This window comes from Dermacentor andersoni, chromosome 5 (assembly GCF_023375885.2).
Source record: "Dermacentor andersoni chromosome 5, qqDerAnde1_hic_scaffold, whole genome shotgun sequence".
Taxonomy (NCBI): domain Eukaryota; kingdom Metazoa; phylum Arthropoda; class Arachnida; order Ixodida; family Ixodidae; genus Dermacentor; species Dermacentor andersoni.
Genome location: NC_092818.1, coordinates 202183395 through 202204102, shown reverse-complemented (window position 1 = coordinate 202204102; position 20708 = coordinate 202183395). Strand labels below are relative to the sequence as shown.

Here is a 20708-nt window from a genome sequence, read left to right as displayed (position 1 = left end):
TTTCGAGTGACGAAAATGCCGTCCAACTGGTCATCCGACATGTCAAATGCTGCGGCTCCCGCGAAGTGTGTGCACGCACACGCAGTTGATAGATTTCAACAAAGTGACCTCACTTGTATATAGCAGAACTCAGCAATGTTATACAGTAATATTTGTACAGTGCAAGCTAGCACTAGAAATGTGGTTGCGATGTGTAAATAAAAGCACTAGAGGAAAACTTGACCTTTCTGTAATTCAGCCTTCAACATACAGTTGTTTATGTACACATCACATGCGACAGTCTCCACATTGAAGAAGTGTGAGAATCATGAGTACTCAGTAGTAGATACATTATGCAACATATCACAGACACGTTGGAATAAATATTGGATCACATTGTTCTTGCATCATAATATATCACAGGTAACGGCATGCATCGTTTAAGAAAACTGTTGTACGCTGCACAAGTACACAGTAATAACAACTGGCTTAAACTGCACCAGAAACAGAAATGAGCAGGTGCTTAAATCACACGCCAACCAAATATTTATCGCAGCGAAATGTATAGGCACATCACTACATGTGAAAGGAACATGCTATTGTGGCGCTCTGAAACTTAAAGAGCCATAACATCATACTTTGATATTCAGTAAGACAAACTGCATAAATATTGCACACAAATTGCACCACAAGGGCTAAACATACTATGTATCACAACCTGAAAGATTACTGAATGACAACAAAATGTTTGATAATGAGACAGATTTGCAAGAAAAGAGACATTCCAGCTCAGTACGTAGTGACACAAACAAATATGCAACAAACAAAAAATAAACATTACAAATGAAAAGAAGGAGTATAGGCAAGGAATTTTCATAACTTTTTTTTTCTTTTTTGCTGTGTAAATTGACAGGTTGCTTTCGACATTATATTAAGGCCTGAAACTTTCACCATTCGATGACAAGGATTAAATTGTAGAACACTTGCAGTGAGGCGTTGTGCTTAAATTGACATGACAATAACTAGGCACCTCAAAATTGCAGTGCCACAGTCGGAATGCCCGCACACACCAGGCCTACTGGCACTTTTGCAGGTGAGCCTGATGGTGTGCACGCTCTTATTGGTGAAGTAAACCTTGAAGAAAAAATTCATGCTCCAATGGCTATGCTACTTATGGGTGCATTAATGGGTGACTTCAGCAATTATTTATTTGCAAACTAGCAATATTTGCCCTTCATATCATTAATACATCAGCAAATTTTAAGATAAGTTACAAATTCCTTGCCTATGCTACCTTTGCTTCCTGTAATTATGTGGGGCCGGAGAGGGGGGAGGGGCCTGGCTGCCACCATGCCCCAGTGCAGCCAGCAGCAGCTGAAGCAGGAGTTCGTTGGTCTCGCTCGACCGACGCGCCACTTCGAGGCGCTGCCGCTGCACTTCGAGGCGCTGCGACTGCACTTCCCGCATTCCCGCCACCTCCTCCCCGAGGTGCCGCAGGCTCTGCATGTGGGCCTCGTGGTGCTGTTAGCAAAGATGTGTAATTAGTTTAATTACAGAAGCTCAGTAACAAGGCCTTCGTGTGTTGCATTCATCCGCATTCGCAAGCTATTGTCTTGTCATTGTATATTCAAACACTGGAAATATCTTTCTGACCCATCAAACTTGTGTCGTCGCATTCCATTAAGATGTGTTATATTGCTATACCTGCTTCCTTGAACTTAACGCCACTTTTTTCTTTTTGCCACATAATTGCGTAGATATTTACACATGTTATATCACGCGAATGTGTACAAGATATCACCACAGGACTACACGTATACGTTATGCTTGTTCATTGATTAATATAATTTTTAAAGAGCTCATATGCTCATCAATTTCATACGCAGAAAAATATACATCTGTGGCCTTACACATACCTGCCGGCTTTGCTCCAGCAGTTGTTGGCGGAAGCGGGCGTCCTCTTGAGCTCTGGCTTCCGCCAACTGGCTCTGGCGAACGTATTCGGCAGTAGCAGTCACCACGGCACCATCGAGTTCCTGCTGCCTGGGCTGTCTACGGGGTGCCCGTGGCTCTCGAGGGGTTGACTGCGGCACCTGCGGGGTTGACTGCGGCACCTGCGGGGTTGGCTGCGGTACCTGCGGGGTTGGCTGCGGCACCTGGGTGGTAGGCCGCGGCACCTGGGTGGTAGGCTGAGGTACCTGGGTGGTAGGCTGAGGTACCTGGGGGGTAGGCCGCAGCACCTGGGGGGTAGCCGGCGGCTCTTCATGCAAGGCAAAAGCAAAGACTGCTCATTCACTGTTATCCGACCTACACAGATTGATTGTCCTAACCAGTCACTTTGAAATGTCATTATAGCTGCATAGCTACAATAATGATACACAAAACATGTAGTTAGAGCAAGAGATGCCACAGAAAGTTGCTGGTAGCAGTAACCTATAAGAAGCACAAGGAATCTCTATTGCAACATCATGTCATTTGTAGTCTTGCATTTCTCCTCCATGAATAAGAGCTGAATGCTGGACACAAAGTTAATAACAGCGCAGTGACGTACTTTACTTCATAGCAAGATCATACAGCAACTGCAAACAACAATGCTACTACAAAAGCTAGGTCACTGCCTTACGTGTAAGGCCACTTGGCCCAGCAACAGCTGCAGGGCCCGACACCACGAAGGCAGTTGTCGCTGGTGGATGTCTGCGGGAACCGCTGGGCCCTGCAGCTTCCTCTGAACTTGTGTCCTGCAGTCAGAGTAGTGTTCAGACATTGCGTGCAGTGTGTGCAATGCGCATCATGTACACAAGTTGCTGCTCAGAGTACATAACCTGTATTGTCACTTGCACAAAGAAAGGGCTTAAAACATTTTGCAATATTGTGTTACAATGTAATGCTGAAAATTTGTGAGGCCACAGCAGGTCACACAAACAACACTTTTTTAAATCCAATGTACGCACCTCGCTATCGGTGAAGAACTCAGGGGGGGAAACAAGGACCCCTCCTGTCCTCATAAGGACGTCGAGGACGCGGCTGTCGACGCTACCCACTTTGCCACCTCCAGTAGCCCTGCAAACACGGCAACAACAACGACAACGTGAAACGACGTTACTGTCAGCATCATTAGAAGCTGACCTCTTCTCGCTCGCGGCCCTGGCCGCTTCTTTTTTCGCTTTATGGGCCATCTTGGCCCAATGGTTGCGCCAACGGCTGGTGGTCTTTACGGCTGGCCCCTGTGCGTTAAGGACCGCCGCCACCTCCTCCCACAGTTCGTTTTTTCGAGCAGCAGTCATACGTGGCGAGAACTCTGTAGAAGCTCTCGCCAGGTATGGGTGCTGCTCGATGAACTGCACTAGAATAGCCGCCTGCTCTATCGCCACCCGCGGCCCTTTTGCTGCCATTTTCTCCTTGTCAACTTGGGAATTTCAGCCGGCCCGCAGCACAGTAAGAAATTTAGAGGCAAACATTCTGTCTAAGCTAAGCGCCTGCATAAAGGGCTCACTACGACTTATTTCTGCTTTTTTATACCACTAATGTAAAAAAAGGTGAAGTCACAACTCACATTTAATGTTGTAACAGCTTCTTTCTCGGAGCGTATCAGTGCAGGAAGTATTACCGATGCAGCGGTAACTTTGACGAAGTTATCGTTATGTCATGGCGGTGCCCTATGCAAATGCCTTGACAGTTCTCGATCCATCATCATCATCAGCCTGGTTATGCCCACTGCAGGGCAAAGGCCTCTCCCATACTTCTTCAACTACGCCGGTCATGTACTAATTGTGGCCATGCTGTCCCTGCAAACTTCTTGATCTCATCCGCCCACCTAACTTTCTGCCTCCATCTACTACGCTTTCCTTCCCTTGGAATCCATTCCGCAACTCTTAATGACCATCGGTTATCTTCCCTCCTCATTGCGTGTCCTGCCCATGCCCATTTCTTTTTCTTGATTTCAACTAAGATATCATTAACTCGCGTTTGTTCCCTCACCCAATCTGCTCTTTTCTTATCCCTTAACGTTACACCTATCATTCTTCTTTCCATAGCTCGTTGCGTCGTCCTCAATTTAAGTAGAACCCTTTTCGTAAGCCTCCAGGTTTCTGCCCCGTACGTGAGTACTGGTAAGACACAGCTGTTATAAACTTTTCTCTTGAGGGATAATGGCAACCTGCTGTTCATGATCTGAGAATGCCTGCCAAACGCAACCCAGCCCATTCTTATTCTTCTGATTATTTCAGTCTCATGATCCGGATCCGCAGTCACTACCTGTCCTAAGTAGATGTATTCCCTTACCACTTCCAGTGCCTCACTACCTATTGTAAACTGCTGTTCCCTTCCGAGACAGTTAAACATTACTTTAGTTTTCTGCAGATTAATTTTTAGACCCACCCTTCGGCTTTGCCTCTCCATGTCAGTGAGCATGCATTGCAGTTGGTCCCCTGAGTTACTAAGCAAGGCAATATCATCAGCGAATCGCAAGTTACTAAGGTATTCTCCATTAACTCTTATCCCCAATTCTTCCCAATCCAGGTCTCTGAATGCCTCCTGTAAACACCCTGTGAATAGCATCGGAGAGATCGTATCTCCCTGCCTGACGCCCTTCTTTATTGGGATTTTGTTGCTTTCTTTATGAAGGACTACGGTGGCTGTGGAGCCGCTATAGATATCTTTCAGTATTGTTACATACGGCTCGTCTACACCCTGATTCCGCAATGCCTCCATGACTGCTGAGGTTTCGACTGAATCAAACGCTTTCTCGTAATCAATGAAAGCTATATATAAAGGTTGGTTATATTCCGCACATTTTTCTATCACCTGATTGTGTGAATATGGTCTATTGTTGAGTAGCCTTTACGGAATCCTGCCTGGTCTTTTGGTTGACGGAAGTCGAAGGTGTTCCTGATTCTATTTGCAATTACCTTAGTAAAAACTTTGTAGGCAACGGACAGTAAACTGATCGGTCTATAATTTTTCAAGTCTTTGGCGTCCCCTTTCTTATGGATGAGGATTATGTTAGCGTTTTTCCAAGATTCCGGTACGCTCGAAGTCCTGAGGCATTGCGTATACAGGGTGGCCAGTTCCTCTAGAAGAATCTGCCCACCATCCTTCAACAAATCTGCTGTTACCTGATCCTCCCCAGCTGCCTTCCCCCTTTCATAGCTCCCAAGGCTTTCTTTACTTCCACTATGTTGCAAAGTTTGACCTCGGGGGCTACGGATAATTCTTCTTGGCCCTTCCTAAAGAAGAAATTATCACACGTCAGACATGCAGCGAAAACTACACGACAATGCAAGCACTACACGAGCAATAGTTACTCACCTCAATCCTGTATCTGACGGGGGCGGGGCCGCAATTACGTACACGCAAGGGGCTGTCAACTGTTCAGACGGACACGCTAGGGGCTGTCAGCTGTTCACAGGTAAACAGAGGCTGCCATTTTGCGTGCGCTCAACGGCATGGATTGGATGCACATCCGACTACTATGTGGCTACGGCTTCAAAAATAGAGCACTTGCGTCTGCATTTCTTTGGACTTCGGCAGCTTTTGCGTTGTAAGGTAACAAAATGAATTTGCTTTACGCAGCATGGAAGTCCGCTTTTATTAAGTGCCGTTTTACAAAAAAAATTTGCTATACAGCCCCGGAAAAAGAAAAGAGAACACGAAAGAAACATCCGGCCAATGAAGGGAGCTTCTGATTGGACGATCCAAGAAACGTCGTGCCTACGTAACCACAATTTCCAAAATCGATGACGTCATGCGAAAAGGCATTGGCATGAAAAAAGGCATTTCTACAAAATCGCACCCCTAGTTGTGGCCGCGCGCGTAGCTCTACGATTCAGTTCTTCAGCGGGTGTTCGTACCTTGCGAGGAGACGCCATAACGTGTACCGAAGGGTAAACGCAGGTATCCAGGCTACGCGGCTAACATGTCACATCGCTTGACCCATGACACAATACGATGCTGTTGTTGTTGATGATGATGATGATGATGATGGTTTATTGGCATCCTATTCGAAGCGTAGTGGCGACAAATAATCACCTAGCCTGCTTCAGTTAACCACGTCCAACTACTTGTCCCATAAAACTGCTATATGCAATGCGCTACATGTCGGGACACCTGGTGGAATACAACACAAATGCAATGCAATGTTTGCACGTATCGACGCTACGCGGCGCGCATGTCAAATCGCGTGAGAAGTGACACGATTCGATGCTGAAGATGCTGCTGCTGCTGATGATGATCTATTGACATCCCCTTGACGAGGCGGTGACAAGCAGTCACCTAGCCTGCTTCATCTAATCAGCTATACTATACATGCTTTAATTCTAGCATTCTTGTACACATCTCCTTAATCTTGTTTTTCTTCCTTAAGACAATCCATCCATTTCACCGTCAATGCCCCATAATGGGTAGGAGCCAGATATTTGATAGGAAACAACTATCTTGTACTGCTGCCTATGCAGCTGCTACATAGGGTGGCACCTGGTGTAATAATACGCAAATGAAATGCGAAGTGCGCACGTATTGACGATATGCGACGCGAATCTCACAACGCGTTACATGTGGCACGGTACGATAATAATGATGATTATGATTATGATGACTTATTAGCATCCCATTTTAAACGGGGCGGTGACAGTCACCTAGCCTGCTTGATTCGATCAGGTATGCCATACATGTTTTTCATTCTAGCATTTCTATACATCTCCTTAATCTTCTCCTCAAGACATCCGACCATTCCTTGGCCCATTGTGGGCCTGACGGTAGCTGCGGCGGACAACATCGCCAACCGAAACGGCTATTGGAGTGAGCCCGTAACAGCTTACGCTCAAAAACTGTACTAACGGTCACCCACTGTTCACGACACTGGAAAAATTTGGTCAAACTTTTCAGCTTATAGATGCCTGGAGTCCTAAAGGTGACCTTCGTGTTCAGGCTAGAGACTGACAGCCCGACGTCCGAGCAGAGCTGGCATATTAGCCTAGTGCAAGTAGCGTCAAAGGACTAATTCCAAGAGTGTCAAGATGGAACAGAGTCAGAATAACATGACGAAGAGTTAGACAAATATTCGCATCGCAATGGCGTTCAGGGCGGACGAAACTTGCTCGAATGGTGGAAGGCTGGCACACAAAACTTCGCTAGACTGTCTTCAGTTACCAAAAGTATTCTTGATATAGCAGCCACAAGCGGACGCAGCGAAGAAAATTTGACTGCAACTGGTTACATTTTTCAAGAGCGGATGACGTTCCTAAAGGCAGAGTAGTTAGACGATTCTGTGTTTCTGCACAAAAATGTGTGGATTTTAGGCGGCAGCTAATGACGCCTGGAACGGCCTTGTGTGGGACCATTTTATTGCAAGGACAAAATGAAACAAACTTCAAGCGCGTTCTTAGTGTACTGAAATAGTGGGGCAGCAAATAAATTTTGGAATATTCATTCACAAATTAACTTGTGTGCTAGAGCATTGTGCAACTCGCTATTTTCATTTATTTCTTCATCCTTTCTTCAAGCGAGTGGAATAAGTAGTTGACATAGTTTATCACATAACTAGTCCAATATAAATAAATTTACCCATTGAAATGTACGTTTATGATTTCTAAATGAATACTTTAAGCCAACGTGAATGCTGCTAAATCACACAACGTCGGTGAAAAGGATGCGAGAAATACAAAGAAAAATTTAGGCTCTCACTGCAGTTTTCTATTGAATGAAACGTTCCACATTGAATGATGAAACCCCCGTATTGACTGTCTGGCAGTTGTTTTTATAACACTGCGTGGGTTTCCTCGTATTAGCGTGAACAAGCAAGCATCACACTTCAACTTTATGAAAAAAAGAAGTAAACCTACTCCGCTGTCTCTAGCGATGTAGGGCACTCGGCATCCTTTAAACGAATGTGGAGAGGGTCAGCATTGCGAATCACGGAGGCCTGAATTGTCGACTGAAATTCTGACGCCATTAAAACGAAGCCCAATAGATCAACAGAAATTGCATGCTCCACGTGACAGTATGATTGGACATGAGCATCACCTTTGCCTGTCATTATTTTTTGTTAATGGAGCTAGAACTTCTAGGGACAGTGTATTATGAAATTCTGAAGGCCAATGCAGCAGGGTACTTAAATTTTTATTCCCACCAAGTTTATTGGCTCGAGTTCAAGCAATGGTTAGCTGCGATTCAAAAGTGAAATGAAGTGGCTATTGGTTTGCGAAAACCAGTCACCTGTGCTTTCGCTTATTTGGAAAATGTGGTACGGTTGTTAATAACACACTTTAACGCACGGAAACAGTAAACATATGATGCAATTGGTTCTATCTTTCTAGAATTTGTTTTTGTCAGCAGCAACTTGCACGGAAAGCCTGATGCAGTGAAATGTGCCTCTTGCAAATTTATGCCTGCGCCAAGTACCTTCACAATAACCGAGAACTGTGCCATGCTTCCTTTAGACTGAAGGAATAGTGGGCCGAACCGAGCGGGGCAGTGACCGAATCTTTCGGGCCTGGGCCGGGTGCTGGCCATGTTTGACACCACCGGTCTGGTCTCGGGGGGGTCAGCACATGGCACTTTCGGGTTCCGGTGGAGCGTGGGTTAGAAATGATCCGTACATTGCTCTCTCAGAGGCTTCAGAAGTGATTCAAAGTAGCCATATAACTCCGATCATTGCCTGACTCGGCTGCCGCCAGGAGGCTGTGGGTGTTGGCTTCCACTGAGCGCGAATAGCGTGTACCCTGTGATCATCGCAGACTGCGTGATGACCAGGTGGTTGCCGAGTCCGGCAGTAAGCGGTGTTAGTTCCTCCAAATCACTTTTCGAGCCACTGGTCCCGTGGCCCTTCTCTTATTTGAGGCTCTGCTATTACAGCAGGGAAAAAGAAATACACAGAACATGTAGCGCGCTTAAAATGACTGAATTGGATATTTTAGGATGCAATAACAACTTTCACCTCGAAAGTCATGCCCTTAATTTAGAAATGTAGGGGTGGATTAGCTAATGTATAATGAGCGAGGTAATTAAACCAGAAACCTTATTCTGGTGATAGATGAGCGCAGCAGGCTGAATGCCGCAGGTCTCCTAATGGTATATTGCACAAGGTTTTTTTTTTTTTAAAGGAAGCTCGGCTAAAATTAGATGGAACTCCATGGAAATATCAGCCGAGGTATACCGACGCAGCAGCAGGATCCACAGCATCCACCGTTTGTGGAGGGAGGGTTATTATACAAACAAAGCTTATCTTTATATGTGCGCCGAAGACAGTGGCAAGCGCAATAGACGAAAAGGTAGCCATCGGGTGTTTATTCACTCGCAGTTAAATTACGCAGTCACACACTTGCAGACACTTGCGCACAACTCGTACGTTTGCACATACACCTACGATGCCCAGCTAGCTAGCTGATCACTTAGAAGTGATAATACTCGTTATGTGACCATGAAAGCAAACAGATAACAGAATCAAATAAAGTAGGTATCTCTTCTGTGTGTAAAATTTACTGTACAAGAAGGAAACATCAAAAGATCACATTCTTTCACGAGAGGCACACGAGCTCCTAGAGGCACACGTCACAATCTTTCGCGCAACAAAACACATCGAAAAGCAGTTTCGATACTCTACAGTCAAACAGTTGCATGAAAGCTGTAGTCGGTGGCGAGTTCTTTCGCTGGTGAAGCTAGGCATGTCGAGCGCTAAAGCATGATACCAATGAATGAAGCAGTCACCAGTAACCACCCTTTGAAGCACCGTAGCCGCCGCCGCCGCCCTTGGATTCTCTTTGGCCGCCGCCACCGTGATGCGCTCCTCCAAAGGCAGCTTTGCCGGCGCCAGAGCCATGCGTACCAGATCCCGGATAGCCCCCCGCTCCACCGTAGCCACCGGTGTAACTGCCACGGTGGCCTTCGGAAGGTTCACCTCCGTAGCTGCTACCGTAACCTCCAGCGAGACCACCACCGTTTGCTCCAGCTCCTGCATAGCCATCCTTCACACTGAGCCCACCGTGATGTCCTCCATCGAATACGCCCTTGCCGATGTAACCTGATGATCCGTAACTGCCCTTTCCTCCACCGAGGCTGCCTCCAAGACCACTTCCAGCATTGTGGTGATTTGCACCAGCACCGAGTCCACCACCTCCGTGGTGCACGCCGTTCGACAGACCTGTGCCATAGCTTCCGTGGTGGTTACCGCCCAGACCAGCGGACACAGCTGGGCCCACGCTTGCATATCCGCCCGACGACGGTCCGTATCCGGAGGGCCCTCCTCCGTATCCTCCGCCGGACAAACCGCCTCCGTATCCTCCGCCGGACGAACCTCCTCCGTATCCTCCGCCGGAAGAACCTCCTGCGTATCCTCTGCCGGACGAACCTCCTCCGTATCCTCCACCGGACAAACCTCCTCCGTATCCTCCGCCGGATGAACCTCCTCCGTACCCTCCGCTGGATGGCGCTCCTCCGTATCCTCCGCCGGAAGGCACAAACCCGCCGGCTGAGGTCCCACGAGGGAAGCCCCCGCCCTCGCTGTCGGATAGTGGGACTTTCAGAACAATAACCTTGGCCGGTATGGTCACCGCGTTGCCCGCGATTCCACCAGGAACAGCTGCAGCGGTGCTTCCTCCTCTGCCAGCTCCAGCGCCGCCAGCGTATCCTACTCCAACGAGTCCGGCACCGGTAATTCCTCCTTCGTTGCCGTAGCCCCCTAGTCCAGCACCAGTGAGCCTAACGCCTCCAATGCCACCACTCGGTCCAGCAGCGCCGAAGAGCGACGCGCCACTGTACCGGCTTCCGGAATGCTTATTAGCCTTAGACTTTGCGTATCCCGAAAGGCCACCCGGTGCTCCGCCATAACTGCTACCGGTGCCGTCGCCACCGTAGCCACCAGTACTGCCGCTGTATCCACCTGCTGCCCTTCCGTAGCTTGAACCTCCGCCGTATCCTCCAACGGGCGCGAAGCCCCCGCCGGAGTAGCCACCATGGTGGCCTACACCGTCTAGGCTGTAGCCACCGGAGGAGTAGCCATATCCGTGAGCCGTCTTTGCAGCGCCTCCCGCAGCAGGGCCGGCGCCTCCGAGACCGCCGCCGTAGCCACCAGCGTGATGGCCGCCGATGCTGTCAACGCCGTAGCCGCCAGCAGAAGAACCATAGCCAGCAGCTCCGTAGCCGCCAAGGGATCCGCCGGCGTATCCGCCTCTCGAGTAGCCTCCGCCGCCAGCACCAATGTTACCCGCCAGGGCAGCGCCCACCAGGGCAGACAGCAGCGCGAGTGCAGCGTGCTGCGAGGACAGAAGGCGGGTTACAGTTGGCCGGAATACCGTAAGCACTCTGCCGGTAGCGCCTGGAGGAACGGCACGGGGCGTTTCTTACGGTAGTAGCTTGAAGAAAAACTGGCCCTGAGCCGCGTAGTACGTATGCGAATGCCGCGGTGAGGTTGCTTCAGACATTACATGGCCAGCCCAGCTCAGTTTGTTCCTCTAATGTTGGCCACACTGCTCTCTTCCTGTCTCTTAACGTTACGCCTAACATTTTTTGTTCCATCGCTATTTGCGCGCTCTTTAACTTCTTCTCGAGCTTCTTTGTTAACCTCCAAGTTTATGCGCCATATGCTAGCACCGGTAGTATTTAACGATTGTACACTTTTCTTTTCAACGACAGTGGTGAACTCCCAGTCAGGATTTGGTAATGTGTGCCGTATGCACACCAATCCATTGATTATTATTATTTTTTTAGATGTCTTTCTCGTGATCAGGGTTTCCTGTGAGTAATTGACCTATATAAGCGTACTCCTGCACATGCTCTAGAAGCTCACTGGCGATCATGAATTCTTGTTCCTTTGCCAGGCTATTGAACGTTACCTTTGTTTGCTGCATGTTAATCTTCAACCCTACTCTTACACTTTCTTGGTTAAGGTCCTCAATCATTTGTTGCAATTCATCCACAGTCTTGCTAAACAGGACAGTGTCATCTGCAAACCGATGGTTGCTGAGATATTCGCAGTTGATCCTCACTCCCTTATTCCTAAGCCTTCCCAGTCTAATAGCGGGAATACTTCTAAGCATGAAGTGGAAGTAAATAGCATTGGAGATACTGTGTCTCCTTGCCACAATTTCTCCACTGCTATTCACTGCATCGACATGTCGGCATTCTCAAGAAGACACAGCGGCTTTAGGAAATTGTGTAGATGATGGCGCCAGATTTCCATCTAAGTAAGATTGCAAGAAACTCTGTAGACCTCTCCTGGGGTACGTCACATCGCGCCGGCGACGTCACAGCGTGACGTCACCGGCGCACGTGCAGTGGCCCTGGTTGACAAAACAGCCACGCAGTGCTTAGTGTAGGTGGGCACCACATGGACGCGTGTTTTTCTTTCTTTTCTTTCTTTTTTTAACGTGAATCTCCACAGTGAATCTCGCCAGCTAGATTAGCAGTATTGTGTGTCGGAGAATATCGGCATGGGGTAAACTGCGTGCTGAAAGTCTGGCGACGCTGGCCTTTTCTACATGCGAACATGAACCACGTGGCGGTGTGTAATGGAATGTGCGATGAAGAATATCGGCTTTTCCATGAAGTGCGCCATGTTTTTGCGGTGTGGTAAAAAAGTGTGCGGCGAAAAACAGCGACGATATCGGCTCATCTTTGCATAGGGAAACGGACCACATTGCGTATGTGTGTGTGTGTGTGTGTGTGCTACGCGAGTAGCAATGCGAGACTGGAATGTGAGACTGTGAATGTGTGTTGCATGCAATAAGGCCACTCTTAGAGATCAGGCGCCGTTAGAACTTCAGGACATGTAATTCTTGAACAGGCGAGAATGAATGAGATGCGATTGTTAGTGAGCGCATGTATGTAGGTGTCACCTGCGCTGTGTGCCCCCCCCCCCCAAAAAAAAAAGAAGAAAAGGAAAAAAAAACCTTCGTGTGAGCATAATCTATCGGCTCAAAGGTATGACTATAAATGAGCCCTTAGCATGTTTTGACCACTGCCGAAGCATGCGCTGAAATTATCACGTTTTGGCGCAGATCTCACGGATATTAAGTAAAACAGAAGTTTGAATTGAGCGGAAGACCGCTCAAAGATAGTCGCTGAACGAAGAAGTGATAGACACGTGCGTGCTGCTACCCGACAATATGATAGGAACGAAGCAGCTAATAAGCGCACCAGAAGCGTGCATTCCAGCACTGCCCTCACAGGCTACAAGAGAAACAAGCGCAGCAAGTCTGAACATCGAGCCTTTCGGGTAGTCTGGTTCCTAAACTTGGCATTTGATATAATCAGCGCCGATGCATAGGCCTATGAGCTACTTCAGCCGAAAGTGCCAGCACGCGTTCGTGAATGTAAATAGGAAACGGTGTGAAACGCGTTGAAGTAGCGAATATTATATGTGCGGTCAGCAAGGAGTCGATCGATCAAAATCAGACCCGGGTGTTGATCTTGAGACGGCACCATCACGAACGACAGGTGCGTCGCGAAGGAATATTAAAAAGCGCCTGCTACGTTTCTGGACTGCGCAGCTGAAGGTGCTTTCGGAAAGCGGAAGCGCGCCAGAGGCCGCCACGTCGCGCAGAGCAGCACTCACCTAATCGGCAGTGCCGTCATAACCACTGGAACGTCGCTAGCAGTGCAGACACACGTGTAGGACCAAGTCCAGTGTGGAAGGGCCTGTGCCGACTCCTCCGGTGCGCAGTGGCGGCGGCCTGTTTCTTCGTTGCGGAAGCGAGAGGGGCAGAATGCGGTCGCTCCGAGAACCGGTTGCGGAAGCGGGCCGCTCCCACCGCCTGCCAGAGCCTTCTCACGGGAACGCGGCTTTGTATACGCATGTTTCCGCAGGCTGCAGTGCTGTGGCTTAGGCGCATCACAATGCCCGCGCTCAAAACGGCGACAAAAGACTTCCGTGCGGCAACAGTTCACTGTAGGGTACGTTAGTCTGGCACGCAACACGGCCGCGCTTTTTAGGCGCACTCGACCGTCATTGTTCCGAGCGATTGCAACTGCACATAATGCACAAGACAGCCGACGAGTACGCAGCCTATTCAGCGCAGCCAACAGACAGCTGCGCTTCTCATCTGTTGGTTGCCATCTTGGGCTATGGCTTCTTTAGACCTACCCGGATCCGGTCTCACAAAAACGTGCTAATTCATCGGGCGTTCCCTATACAATTTGTCAACGGCATACGGCGCTGCGCCCAAGGCGCTAAATGAAGCCCCTGCCAATCAGCACGAAACGATTATCCCGCTTCCTTCGGTATATACGTGTTCATCTACGCGCATGGCTCACCGACCATTTACGTGCGCGATCTTGTTGCATGTAAGTAGGCGCAAGCCAACGAGCTTCGCGTAGCCTTCTTGTATGCATTCGAAGGTATGGCCATCGACGGCGGTAAGTTGACAGAGCGTCTGGCTTGAGTGTTGTTTATAGCAGGCAGTGACCTCTGCCCTGCAATCTAACAGCGCGTGCTTAGGAGGAACTGACGAGAAGAGTGGCTTTATATATCCCGGGGGATACAACAGCCCTTTAGATGCTAGTCGTCGCAAGGGCAGGAAAAACGTCGAAATAGCAGCCAATTACTCCCCCAAGCGGATGATGGAAGATGAATGCTTCCTTGACCGTGTTCGTGAGTGCATATTGGTATTGCTAGTAGCTACTCCTTTCCATCTGTTGTGAACATTACATATTGGTTCATTTAGCTTATAGCAGAAAACTGCTCTGTATTTCCACTGTCTCCTTGGAGGTTAAAAGGAAGAGAGAGAAAATGACGTGTCCTTCATTCTGATTTACAAGTGAGACCTGCAAACGACCCCTGGAATTAATCTCTGTCAGCGGAATGTTGTTAACCTAGTGCCGATAGCACACTCTATACTATATATGCTTGCGTAATGCTTTATAGCGAGGCAAGTGCATAAAACATCGTAGCCGCTGTTGAGTTTCCCGTAGCTGTAATCAGACATGTACCATAGGGAAAATTCGCGGGCATTATTGTAAAGGTACGCCATCCCGTAAAGGAATCGTGAACAAGTTGTGAATAATCCTCGAATGTATTTGGAAACAATGCAAGTAAACTGCTACTACAGACGTCACTGGGCGTCCTTTACTCCACATCATTTCTATAACCGTTCACTATAATCAGCCTAGAACCAATATAACCATTCGCACTTTGCTGCGAGGTCCTCCGGCTGAGAAGGAATATAAGACTTGTAGTAACTTAATTGCAATACACGTCCTTGAAAAGGTAGCGACACCAATATATACAACGTGTTTCAGTGAACACTTTCAAAAATCATTAAGAGCTGCCTGTGGCCGATATCACAATTCTAGTTCACGAGCTGGTCTACTCGAAGCGGCGGAAAATACTTGCAGAAAAAATTGAGATGCAAAACCGACTAATTAATAAACATTCATTAATTAAGTTTCTAACTAATTGCATTATGGCCCATATTGCAATTTACAAATTCTAGCCATGGAGTTCTCAAGGCGGATCCACTTGGAACGAATTCTCAGAACGACACCAGTTTCGAGATATAAATGCCCGAACTTCGCGGAGAAATGCATTGGCGTTCCAGTTAATTTGTTAACAAAACATCGTTTCATGCACTGAAGCACACAAGTAACTGGAACGCCAATGCATTTCTACGCAAAGTTTGGGAATTTACATCTCGAAACTGGTGTCGTCCTGAGAGTTCGTTCCAAGTGTATCCGCCTTGCGAAGACCACTGCTAGAATTTGTAAATTGCAATATAGGTCATAAGATAATTAGCTAAAACGTAATTAGCGAATTCGTGCTAATTAGCCTATTTTGCATCTATATATTTTTTTTTTGCGAGTAGTGTCCGCCGCTTCGAGCAGACGGGCTCACCAACTAGAATTGCGCTATCTGCCACAGGCAACCTTTAAAACATATTGAAAGTGTTCGCGAAAACACCCTATATATATATATATATATATATATATATATATATATATATATATATATATATATATATATATATATATAGGGTGTTTTCGCGAACACTATATATATAGTGTTCGCGAAAACTATATATATATATATATATATATATATATATAGAACACTATATATATATATATATATATATATATATATATATATATAGATTAATTCTACATGCGCACATTTCTTGTTGCTCAAAACATTTATTCATAAAATTCTTTACGAGGAAAGAATACCAAATTGAAGATGGAAAAGTGCGTCATAAAAACTTGGTTTCAGTCACAGAGATGCTACATAACAGAACTTACGCATTCACTTGTGCACACAGCGAAAATGTGTCATAAGGTTAACATCTGATGAGCACAGTTCACGAATATGATGTAAGCTGCGCAGAAGTTACGAGCAGGCATACTTGCTTACAATCCTTAATTTCATCCTAATTTGCCGTATTATATGTGAGAGATTTTACGTCAGTGATATTTTCAGCGCTTCATGGGAAAAAGAAACACCGTAGATAGAGGAACAGAAAAGGGGACAGGACAGAATGGACGTTGGAGCTAATTTTATTGAATTCGAAAACTACACCGTAAAAAGGGCTACCGCAAGGTACTCAACCACACACACACACGAAAAAAAAAAAAAAAACATAGAGCATATGTCTTGTCTTTGTTATTTAACCAAATATATCGCTGCTAAAGCGCTTAGTGCGCATTCCAGTATTTCAGTATGTTTTCCTTACGATACATGCGGAAATTAAACAGAACTTATGTGGAAGCCATACAGGTTCCGGAAGAAATATTCGGTAAACACAATGAAATCATATGGAACACTTGAAAGTGCACACGAAACGTTTCAGCAGAGATTTGACATTCAAAAGAGAGATTTCAAACAGTAAGTGTGTGTCATATGCTTCCCAGTGTCTTAGGCATAATGAGAGTTATTCAGCGTATGATATTGACCTTCAGCATAGAGCGTTACCCTAAGATTAAAGAAAACAAGCTTCATGTGAAGGAGTTTAGAAGAGTTCTTTGAATGAAGCAAGGAACGCAGTCGGAGCTCCTCTACTTTGTCCTGCAGCTTCTTGAGCCGCGAAGCTTTATTAGCCTCTTCCGGGAACATTCTGGGCCGATCCTGCAGAATGGATTCATGTACCACTGCCCGAATAAGGAAGTAGAGGCAAGAATTGAGGAAGTAGGCAACAAAAGCACTCGAGTGTGGAGAAAGTGAAAGGCAACAAAATGGGCCCAGAGCCTGCATTGAGCGAGAAGGAGCATCGAGTTATATAAACGCGAAGAGGAGGCAAAGAAAGTTTCGTGAACGTAAAAAACGCTTCGCTTGTATCACACGCGGGCCGTCCGCCGATCGGTGATTCCCTCTCGTTGTTGCGCGGTGCACTTCCAGGGGCGGTTCTGCATTGGATGATTTACTAAACCCACGTGCCATATTCTGTGACGTCGCAGGCAGTTCATCTTGTACAGCGGCATTTGCGCGTGCGACATTGGCTTTCTGACTGGAAGCGGGGCTCTCTTTAGACGAAGGGCGCCAATGCCTTTTTTTTTTCTTTTGAAATTTTACCTGCTTTCCCGGTTGAGCAGTCATTTCGGATTTCACAGGCACGATTGTCACCACCTGGTCTACGCGCTCACCTCTGTGTCAAATAATAAGTGCCAGTTGATTTCTTCATCAAAGCGTGGATTCTCGGCAGAAGCAAGAACCAGAGTTCATGAAGCCGTCCATATGAGAAAGCACGCGCACCAGCGACTGCTTCGGGGAAAGGCTCGAGATCCGGCAGCGCCTGCGGGTCCTCATTCGCGTTCGTGGAGCGCTACTTTCTGCTAGCATTCCCTCAAAGAAAAGTCATGAGCAATTTTGGTTATGTGCCACTCAAAGCAAAGAGGGACAGCCTATGTCTATACTAACTGGTGGATTTATTTCGAAATATTTGCTTCTTAAGTAACATTCATCGTAAAATATTTGCTTGGTAAAAAACATTACTCGTACGCTTGACACAGGCTTACTCAGGATTTCGTTTTCTCTTGAAGCGCACCTCAAGGAAAGTGCTGGAAGACAGTAACTCATGTCAACCTCCGTCTGTATTACGTCATTGCTGTATACATCCCAAAAAGAAACAACGCTCGAAGTCTGTTGTTAGACGGTAAGTTATACCTCGCTGTTCGCGCTTTGAGAGGGCGACCAAACACGGCAAGCTAGCTCAATGGAGCAACCGAGACGACAAGGGGCGCAGAAACAACTGCAACCTTCCGCGCGTGTTTCGAGTCTCCGCGCGGCTTTCGAGCGTCCAGATGCGGCGTTACCCTAGCAACCTAAAGATCTGCTCACTGCGTTATCAAAAATCTTGTCGTATTCCGCCCGTGCCGGATTTAATGCGCTGAAATTTCGGCGAAACTGATTGGCGCTTCATGTCCAATATTTTTTCCCACTTCTTATTGTTTTCACGTCAAATACTCAAGGACATCTTAGCTTAATGTCAATAAAACAGCCCGCGCAAATTCCCATATATTTGGCTCAACCCGGGGCCGTTCATCATGCTAATTGGTCGGAGAAAGAATTTGCTCCTCGCTAATCAGTCATGCTCAACTGACACTATGAGGACAGCACAGCGAAATTACGATGAGTAATTCGCACATGCAAGATGTGTGCGAATACAGGGAGTGTGAGGCGATGTGTAGGGGGGGGGGGGGGTGAAAGCAGCACGAGCGGGACAACCCTCCCATCCTGCGGACGCCCGCTTTCTTTGCTGCCGCTTACGGACGAACTGCGATGAATGGCTTCTCATTGCTCGTCATTCCCGATCTGAGTTGTATCGTATACAAAGACCACCTTCTCGCATCCAATACAAAGTTCCTTGGAAATTGCCACCGGCATCGTGTCACTGAAGCTATGGAAATGACTCGTTAAAAACCATTGCTAGTCATCGTCGCGGTAAGGCGGATTGGTACGTTCGACTACAAGCGAGATGGGAGTTCGTCGTGGGACAAAACGCAGCTTTGTCTAGGAAGCAGAAACTCCGTCACAGAGCGCAGTACTCTGGTAAGTCGCTTACTGCTTTTTTTTTCTAGAAATAGATTTCTACCGCCGCACTGAATCAGCGGTAGTGAATGCCTGACTACTCTCGACCCCGCTCGCACTCACCATGATCAAGTGGGCGTGTTCCTCTCAGGCGCGGCTGCAACGGCTCAAGCAACCCCTCGAGTGTTCTCCATGGGCCGCCGCCAGAGGCTTTTATACCCGGCACTCATCCGAAGACACTTTCCACGCTGCATCTCGCTCGCCTGCTTGGCAGGGCCTCGCTAATCGCGCCATCGCGTTTCCCTTTCTATCGTCCGGCCGCCACGTTAGCCGCTCCTCTCGGCCTTCTCGCTGTTCGTCCGGGCGTCTTCGGTTGGCCCGGGGATTCTCCGCGCTTACGCACACTGCGCAGCCCACCCACAAGAAGGTTAGCCTTATTAAGTGGGTCACCTTCAGAGCGTAAATTTCTGCTGAGCAATTACCAACCCTCGTCTTGTATTCCGTTCGGCCACACCACGGCTGACGGGAGAACGTCGCCCGGACACTCTCTCGCTCAAGCTTTTTTTTTTTCGTCTCGCGTGTTTCATTCGACGCCCACCTGTGCCTCCAACACTGCACGCTCTTCCATCAGCGTCTCGGACGACCATCACGGACACGTGTGGCCGCTGCACAATGAGTGGCGCCGCGCGATGATGAGCGCGCCTGTTCGGTTCGTTTCGTCTCCCTGTTGGCGGCGCGACGTGCTCCGCTACTGTTGACCATGGCCCGATGGCATGCGGCAGAAAGGCTCATAAAATCAACCTTGCATGCTACGCATATGATTCGCCATTAGGCTAGAAATTGTGGGCACGAAACTTAGCGACATTAAACGAAATTGGCCTCGCTCAGTCGCTGACATGAAGGAAGAGCTCAAGTTGATAATACGATCATAAAAGGAGTATCATACGAAAGACACGACGTGGCCAGTGACGACCAAACCTTAGTACCGAATGATGCAGAAAAAAAAAATGTCGGATTCGCCCTTAGTAATCGAAAAATTGAGGATGAGAAAACCATTGCTATGAGAATTAAAGGGACACTTTAGCGGTGGAACACGTTTCGCGGCATGCATTCCATTGCTTGATTAATTTATTGATCGACCGGTCAATGAATCGACGGTGTTTAGTACCCAAAAGCAACACAGCGCGTCGCTTCTTGGATGAGCGTTCGTTCCGCCAATTCCGAGTGATGTTCAAGTTTAGACACTGAAGACCTTTCGGACGCTTCAGTGATTTCCGTGTTGCCAGTGGCGAACATAATTTCCATTATCGGGCCGCTCGCGAAGATGTCTTTGTGAGTTTGCGCCGTATACAGGAAAAGACGAAGATGATGATGATGTGTGGTATTTTGTGGCGCAAGGGCCAGGTTTGGCCAAAGAGCGCCATGACAAGTGGTAGTGTTAACGATGTATTATGGAAGATGTGACTTGGCTGTAAAGTGGCCTAAAAATAATCGCTGTAAAGTGCGTAAAATCTACGTGCTATAAAATTATGACGATGACTAATGATGAATACTATGAACATTAAAATCCATCGTAAAAGAATGATGCATTGTTTAAAATGTGCGAGATGTTAAATTGCTTACAGCACTACTGCCTCGCCAGAGCCCTTGAACCACAAGGGCCTAGAGGCATGTGCTATTCAAAATAATTATCGCAGCGGCATCCTCTGAAGAGAGGAAGCGCTACGAACGTGTGGGGCTAATAACATGCAACACAACATCTTTCAAAAAACTTAGGACGGCG

At 47.4% G+C, this 20708-nt stretch overlaps 2 protein-coding genes across 3 annotated transcripts; both read right to left on the bottom strand.

Annotated features, from left to right (window-relative positions):
* Positions 1-212: 212 nt before the first annotated feature.
* LOC129384852 (uncharacterized) lies at positions 213-3689 on the bottom strand. The gene is made up of 4 exons (XM_055070430.2): positions 2931-3689; positions 2603-2717; positions 1896-2239; positions 213-1500 (listed from the first exon to the last, which is right to left on the bottom strand). The coding sequence occupies exons 1-4, from the start codon at positions 3369-3371 to the stop codon at positions 1270-1272; spliced, it is 1131 nt and encodes a 376-aa protein (XP_054926405.2). The 5' UTR covers positions 3372-3689; the 3' UTR covers positions 213-1269.
* Positions 3690-9234: 5545 nt separating this feature from the next.
* Positions 9235-19120, bottom strand: LOC126532366 (uncharacterized). 2 transcript variants are annotated; one of them, XM_050180083.3, is made up of 2 exons: positions 19049-19120; positions 9235-11225 (listed from the first exon to the last, which is right to left on the bottom strand). In XM_050180083.3, the coding sequence occupies exons 1-2, from the start codon at positions 19049-19051 to the stop codon at positions 9678-9680; spliced, it is 1551 nt and encodes a 516-aa protein (XP_050036040.2). In that variant the 5' UTR covers positions 19052-19120; the 3' UTR covers positions 9235-9677. The 2 variants fall into 2 exon arrangements, 1 of the variants encoding a protein (XP_050036040.2); XR_008612804.1 differs by lacking the exon at positions 19049-19120 and adding an exon at positions 13526-14150 and having other exon boundaries at positions 11138-11225.
* Positions 19121-20708: the final 1588 nt, after the last annotated feature.

Coding starts and splice junctions, on each gene's coding strand:
- LOC129384852 (XM_055070430.2), bottom strand. CDS start 3,371: ATGGCAGCAAAAGGGCCGCGGGTGGCGATAGAGCAGGCGGCTATTCTA. Junction 2,240..2,602: donor TGGGCCAAGTGGCCTTACAC/GTAAGGCAGTGA, acceptor CCTTGCATGAAG/AGCCGCCGGCTACCCCCCAG. Junction 1,501..1,895: donor TGCTGGAGCAAAGCCGGCAG/GTATGTGTAAGG, acceptor CTTTGCTAACAG/CACCACGAGGCCCACATGCA.